This window comes from Sinocyclocheilus rhinocerous, unplaced genomic scaffold (genome assembly GCF_001515625.1).
Source record: "Sinocyclocheilus rhinocerous isolate Xijiao unplaced genomic scaffold, SAMN03320098_v1.1 scaffold2891, whole genome shotgun sequence".
NCBI classification, from domain to species: Eukaryota; Metazoa; Chordata; class Actinopteri; order Cypriniformes; family Cyprinidae; genus Sinocyclocheilus; species Sinocyclocheilus rhinocerous.
This window is the reverse complement of record NW_015655423.1, coordinates 32559-40505: the sequence shown is the minus strand read 5'-3', so window position 1 is coordinate 40505 and position 7947 is coordinate 32559. Positions and strand designations below refer to the sequence as shown.

The window sequence follows — 7947 nt, the reverse complement described above, 5'->3', positions numbered from 1 at the left end:
ACACACACACATACAGTATATATTTTGAAAATATTTACATGTATATATTTATATTCATATAATTTATATTATATATAAATATATTTAATATCAAAACATAAAATATTTTTTCTTAAATATATACATGCATGTGTGTGTATTTTTATATATATAATATACACAGTACACACACATATATTATGTATACAAAAACTTTTATTTTGGATGTGATTAATCGCGATTAATCGTTTGACAGCACTAATATATATTTATATTATAGTTATATGTAATTCAAGTGGACGGGTTCTGAAAAACAGTGTTCATATGTGCTATGTAATATTTATACTCTGCATTGATACGTGATATAGATTAATCATGAACTAGCCTTTTGCAACTTATTAAACCACCAAATACTGTGATCTATTGAGATATTGAAGAAAAGTATTAAATTAAAATAAATTATATAATGTATAAAAAGAATAATTTATTATAATTAGTGCTGTCAAATTGATTAAGCGTGATTAATCACATCCAAAATAAAAGTTTGTGTTTACAGTAAACGTTTGTTTATTTATATATAAATATACGCAGTACACACATAGTACATTTATTATGTTAACACAAGCTTTTAAACACAAACTATTATTATTATGATTGTATTGTTGTTGTTTCATATTACATTTTTATATGCAATTCAGGTGGACTAGGTTTCAAAAGTCAGTGTATGAGATATTTAATAAATATACAGAGCAAACCTTTAAAACACACACACATACAGTATATATTTTGAAAATATTTACATGTATATATTTATATTCATATAATTTATATTATATATAAATATATTTAATATCAAAACATAAAATATTTTTTCTTAAATATATACATGCATGTGTGTGTATTTTTATATATATAATATACACAGTACACACACATATATTATGTATACAAAAACTTTTATTTTGGATGTGATTAATCGCGATTAATCGTTTGACAGCACTAATATATATTTATATTATAGTTATATGTAATTCAAGTGGACGGGTTCTGAAAAACAGTGTTCATATGTGCTATGTAATATTTATACTCTGCATTGATACGTGATATAGATTAATCATGAACTAGCCTTTTGCAACTTATTAAACCACCAAATACTGTGATCTATTGAGATATTGAAGAAAAGTATTAAATTAAAATAAATTATATAATGTATAAAAAGAATAATTTATTATAATTAGTGCTGTCAAATTGATTAAGCGTGATTAATCACATCCAAAATAAAAGTTTGTGTTTACAGTAAACGTTTGTTTATTTATATATAAATATACGCAGTACACACATAGTACATTTATTATGTTAACACAAGCTTTTAAACACAAACTATTATTATTATGATTGTATTGTTGTTGTTTCATATTACATTTTTATATGCAATTCAGGTGGACTAGGTTTCAAAAGTCAGTGTATGAGATATTTAATAAATATACAGAGCAAACCTTTAAATGTTTGTCTTGTTGAAGTTCAACTTGCAGTCACAATGTGTCAAAATAATTATGGTCATACAGTTTTGTATCTGTACATGACTAGAATTGGGAAGAATTTTTCTGCCGTTTGTCTCTAAATTTAGTAACAATAAAGAGGAGCACCAAAAGTCCATATTCACGCAGTGTGACAAGCGTGGCTTCCGGCTGAAAGACAACGTCCAGTTTCATCTTTATATCAGCACATCACCCTGTGGAGACGCCCGGATCTTCTCTCCTCACGAGGCGGGTGTAGAGGGTGAGACTGAGTCTTCAATAAAGCTAACTGTTCCGTTCTTTACACAGGATCTGGCGGGAGGTGGATGAGGATGTTACCACTTCCGGTATTTTGCCGGTTAGTCGACGCGAGCAAAATGAAGTAGAGGATTTTTTAAAAATTGAATAGTTGAATAAAATCGACGAATCGCGACAGCCCTAATGTTATTTTACTCAAACACTTGTTTGAAATGAATGATCAAAACTGAATAGTTGTATTCAATTAAGATTAGGTTGGGTCCTCTTATGATCAGGTCGCATTTCATTATAATTTCACTCGAGTGTCTGACTGCATTTCAAAAACAAATTTCATCAGTGTTTTTAATTAGCTGGCTTTGTTGACTCTGCTTGCGGCCTGATTGATTCCTTTCTTGCGTGTTGTATTTAAATCATTTTGCTTGGCTTTATATGTCATACAATTAAGCAGTTGAAGCAAAAAAAAAATCACAATTACTGTTCTTTGTTAGTGTTATTGGTTGATTAAATCAATTATTGGTTTGTCGAAGTAGATTAAACATTTTAAAAACATTGCCTGTAAGAGCCACCCGTTCTTTTTAAATGTTTATTTCACTGTCTAATTCATCTGTTTTTTCTGTTCTCTTCAGACCAGGGAGACAGACACCCAAACAGGAAGGCAAGGGGCCAGCTGAGGACCAAGATCGAGTCTGGAGAGGGAACCATCCCTGTGCGCTCTAGTAACACCATACAGACGTGGGACGGAGTCCTGCAGGGCGAGCGGCTGCTTACGATGTCATGCAGTGACAAAATCGCGAGGTAGATTGGTAGCATGCATACACGCATACATATCTACATAGACATCTTAACTGATGAAATACTGATAAAGTATAAATGTGAACAGATATATAAATGTGAACCTTGAAAAATGCAGTGGAAGTGCATAAATATAAATGTATCTGATTGCTCTGTGTCAGCAACAACACTAAAAGGGATCACAGCTGCAGAGCTCAGTTTTGAGGATGTTTCTATCTAATGTCAAATTATTTTTTACAAAAAACTGTTTATTAAGCTTATAGCTGTTAGTAGCTGTTACATTATAGCTGATTATCAAAAAATATTACAGTTATACTGCATTAGTTTGTTGTAAATTTTATATAGATTAAATAAAATTATTAAAATTAAAAAAATAAATATTGAAAATATTAATTTGTATTTTGAGTTTGTATGCATTTACAATATATAATTGTATATATATATATATATATATATATATACATATAATTTTAATTGTTAAGAAAACAGTAAATAAGCATTAAATGAAAAATGTGCATAAAAATATTTAATCTTAGTTGGCAATTTTTTTCTTTTGAGTCCTGAACTGATTTCCATAAGCATGTTATTTAATGACATTATTTGCTAATATGCATCTAAAAAATAACAAAATGTTATTTTTTCAATCAAATTTAGATTTAAAAATGCTACTTGTTGCTATTTAAAGAAATAAAAATATATTCCAGTTCTCTTAGCCGAGCTTGTTTGGGGTTGTAATGCTACATTTACAGTTTGGCCATAATGAGCATAATGTTCTTCCTACCTTTACTTCTAAAAATACTGTCTAGTTAGGCAGCTCCCTTACTTTTGGAGCGAAGCTATTGTCAGCCCTCTTCATTAGAATAGCAGACAGCTCAGCAAAAACATTAGTCCAGAACCTTCTGGTTAAACTCTCTGCACTAGGTAGACACTGTACCTGTCACCGCTGGGAGAGAAGAGAACAAGGGCTTTGTGAATTTAATTGCCCATTGGCTCTTCCCGGGCTTCATAATTGACAGGGAAAGAAGTGCATGGTTCAACATTACTATAACCCTAGTTAAATAAAGAAGAGCGTATTAACAGTGTAGGAGGGAGTGTTCATTTCTCCTGTGGGGTCAGGGTTGCGCTGTGTCTTCCTCTGTGAGCGGACAGATAAGAACGTGTCAGAGACAGCTGTGACCGGAGAGCACAGGTCCTGTCTATGCTGATGAGAGAAAAGAGAAAACCTCCTCCGTACACACACTTCTTTCACTGTCGCTCAATACTACATATATATCATCCTCATCCCACAGTTTTTATTTATCTTTTTTTTTATTTTTATTTTTTATTGTGTTTATTTATTTGTCCGCCCCCCCCCATTGAAAATACAGAACTACTTTTTCTCATTTTGTTTTGTTTTTAATCTAAAAATAAAAGAGCAAAATTGCTTTGCAAAAGCAATATGAAAGAATTGATCCCACCTAAAATTCAGTGTGGTCTTTTCTCTTTCCATATATCTCTGGTTTTTTTTTTGTTTTTTTTCTTTGTAATTCTAAAGGAGATGTATGACAGCTGAGAGGATGGGGATTGTGATTGTCAAGACTGTTTAGTCTCAGTGCATTACAAAAGACTACAATAAAAGAATATATACTGTACATATGACTCTTCTTAGTCTTCATCAGTCATACAATAGCTTTGTTTGAGGAACAGATTGAAATTGAGGTTACTATTCACTGAAAATCATGTTTCAAAGTCTTAAAGAAAAATAGAAAAATATTAGGGTTAACCTCCTTAATACCAGGGATAATTGAAACTAAAACTGAAACCAATTTCATTACTTGAAACAAAATAAATATTAACTGGGAGGAGGGAAACATATAATCGTGAGTAAATGTAGGAGTTTCTTTCTTCTGATGAACACAAAAGATGATATTTTCAGGTGACGGTTCACTGTAGCCATTGACTTCCATAGTATGAACATTTGGTTTTTTTTTTTTATTAAAGTTTTGGGTGAACTGTCCCTTTAATACATGTATACTGTATGTATTAGCATCTATAATGAGAAATAGACAGTGAGCGTTTCATGTTTTCAGTGTCTGTTTTCTATCAGATTCAGTTTATTGCTCTGGTTTTCCTAGGAAAGTGGTGTTTAGTCAGGGCTGGGCTGGTTTATGTGTTGCTCAGGGACACTCACACACAGCAGAAGTGATGTTCACAGCTCACTCTCAAGGAAAAGCAGCCCATCTGCTGAGATGTATGAGCGTGTGTGTTGATAGAACTCTGTGTCTCATCCATCAGGACCTGTACCTGCTCTGCTAGTAACATGACCAGATGTAGGTCTCAAACCGGGACACAGCGGGTGGAGGGTGTTCCTGTGAATTTTTCATGGGAGGTGCTGAGCCACTCATGTCTGAAATAATGCTAAGAATAAAAGTAGCTCCAATACATGTTGTTTATTTCAGTGAAACAGTGAAATCTGTCTGGGTTTAAACCCTCTTTGTGGTCACTACTCTCCTGTTTTATTATTTTGCATAAACTTACAATATAATTAAATGCAAAAAAAAAAAAACTTAAATAATACATTTAATATATTATTTAATAACATATAATTATATATTTTTTCATATACTTAATATATAATTTTTTTTAATTATTTATTTCTGTGATGGCTTTTCAGCAGCCATTATTTCAGTCTTCAGTGTCACATGATTCTTCAGAAATTATCAAGAAAAATCTTTTGTATATCCATATTCAAAACGTAATAATCACTTTAATCTAGCTTGCGTCCTACACGGAAGCAGTTCTGGGCGGATGACGTATGAGTTCAGCATTGCGCATGCGTCAGTGAGTCTCGTGAAAACCAACGTTTGTTAACAGTAGTTACTTACTTTAACAAAGGAAAACCAGTCTCCTCTTGGCTAATATTGAAATCCTCCAACATCCTTCTTTTATTACTGTCGGGGATCGAGGCATCAGTTTATTGTCGGGGATCCAGTGCAGACAGTCACTGATTATAATGGGTTCAATAGTAGGCTATTTTGTCGCACCGCTCACGTCCAGTGTAGACACGGTACGCCTAGTTATCTATTGTGGTAATTTGCAGGTCGTGCAAGTTGTTGGTCTAGATAAAAAGCTGTATTCTGTATGTTTGACTCGTGTGCGATAATTTTCTTCCAAATACGATAATTTTGAGCTTCTGGTACGATACTTGGACATTTCTAATCTGGCAACACTGGGAAACGCTTGTCAAAGTGTAAAGTGGTTAAACAACAGTCAAGCTGCTTTTTTGGTCAAGTAGTTAAGTCAAGTATAGTGCTTTACACTGTACAATGCATATTGTTTTAAATCATCAAATATGAGATAAAGACAAATACTGTAATTATTCAGTTCAACTCAATGTTGATTCAGTTCATTCAATAATGGTCAATGTAGCAAAATTCATCAATTATGCGGTCAGATGGATAATTTTATTGAGTAATAAGTGTATTTTAAAGTTGTTAGAAAAACTACTAGTAGCTTGCCTAACAAAAACCTAACTCTAATAAAAAACTAACCAAAAGATGCTCAAAGAGGCAGTATCGTTTAAATGCATAACTATCATATTTAATAGTTTTGAATTTAATGCATACATATATGTGTGTGTGTGTGTGTGTGTGTGTATATATATATATATATATATACACGCATACTACAAAACAGAAAAATGACCTAAGTGTTTGTGCTCTAAATGAATCAGATTTTCCCACTTTAATTTCGAACGTTTAGTTTGAACTTTTTTCTGTCCAATAAATGTGCAGACAGTAGTTCTTACTTGAAAAACTACACTATTAGAGCTTCTTTACTGCAAAATTTGAATTTGTCTCCTATTTGATGATTGTTTTTTCCCTGTTCATCATTGTAAAGCTGCTTTGAAACAATCTGTATTGTATATAAATGTAGCAATATATATAAAGATGACTTGACAGCTTTTTCAAAAAGCTGAGCTATTGTTATGCTACTGAAATATGATGTTTAAGTTAGTAGCGTTTCTACTTTTATGTAGTTTATACCCAGCACTAGGTTTAAGTGGACACCGGTTCCTGATTAAAGACTCGCTTGAGTTTCAAAATGTCTTTAGGGAGACGTTGGCCAGCTTTTGGAGAAGTATTTACGATGAATTGAGTACATATCCTTTCTTTCTTTGTGCCTCAAGAGAAACACCCAACACTGCTTTTGCACTGGGTTACATCAGATTCCCAGCAGAACTAGCTTTTAATGGCTCACTGCTGAAAATCTTCATTTGATGATGTGTCGTGGGAGGTTGAGGCATAGCGTACTCGACCTGAGCTCAAAGAACAACCCTTCTGCATTTGTCAACTCTTTTTGTTCTTGTCGTCTTGGTCTGCAGGTAAAGAGGTAATGCATAGTGCAGTGAGCCATTTATGCTTTACCTAAATATTCTTGAAATATTACATAATAGTATATTATTTAATAGATTTTAAACTTAAGAATATAAATATGAATGAATAATGGCATGCAGCCTTCAAGTGTTTTTCAAATAATTTCCGTTGCTTCAGGTTTTTCCAAGTAATTATTTAGTCAATATAAATTCAGTAGTTTCTGCTTTCTAGTTTGTTTCCGGTTTAGTCTGTTCTGTAACATTTTTCTGTGCTCTTTTTAAGTTCACGTGCAAGACTTGTAAAGCAGCATTAGTCATCAGACTTTCTGTTGAAGGTCTTATACTGAATACACAACCTTGAGCACATTGTTTTATCTGTGTTCTCTCATTAAAAACAAGTCTTGAAACGAATTTCTTCTTATTTAAGAAATATCTTGATATCAAGTCATCTGCATAAAAAGGGCCACACTGGATGTTTTATTCATGCAGAAAAGTAAACGCACCAAGGCTGATTCTGGGTGTGATTTTCTACTATGTTTAGTGTGTTTGTGTGTTTGCAGGAATCAGTAACGCCGCAAATGTTAGTATTTTTTAACGGGTCACAGACACTTATCCTTTCTAATTTAATTAAATTAGAATTAAAAAGAATCTTGTCAGTTAACGGTTCGTTTGCAGGAATCAGTAACGCCGAGGCCCGGCAGCCGGGAAAGGCTCCTAACTTCAGTGTGAACTGGACGGTGGGAGATCAGGCTCTAGAAGTCATTAACGCCACCACAGGCAAGGATGACATGGGCAGAGCCTCACGTCTCTGTAAGCATGCCCTATACAGCCGCTGGGTGCGACTACACTCTAAGGTACCGCTATCACAGATTCACTTTCAACCTTACTGCAGGACTTGGCTTAAGAAAAGTAAAGAAGTAAAGATATTATTTGTGTGTGTGTGTGTGTGTGTGTGTGTGTTAGGGATGTTCATTTTAACCGGTTAACCATTAACCGACCGTGAAGAATTTTGACCGATTAATACAATCAGTTAAACGGTTTAAAAAG

General features: G+C 33.1%; 1 protein-coding gene across 1 annotated transcript in view; it reads left to right on the top strand.

The window, feature by feature from the left end:
* LOC107718317 (double-stranded RNA-specific editase 1-like) overlaps nucleotides 1–7947 on the top strand; it is a 122935-nt gene that overhangs the window by 111929 nt on the left and 3059 nt on the right. Inside the window, exons 6-9 of the mRNA XM_016525346.1 lie at nucleotides 1607–1758; nucleotides 2381–2549; nucleotides 5523–5583; nucleotides 7506–7754. Coding sequence (XP_016380832.1) covers nucleotides 1607–1758; nucleotides 2381–2549; nucleotides 5523–5583; nucleotides 7506–7754 — 631 coding nt within the window. The remainder of the gene's footprint in view (nucleotides 1–1606; nucleotides 1759–2380; nucleotides 2550–5522; nucleotides 5584–7505; nucleotides 7755–7947) is intronic.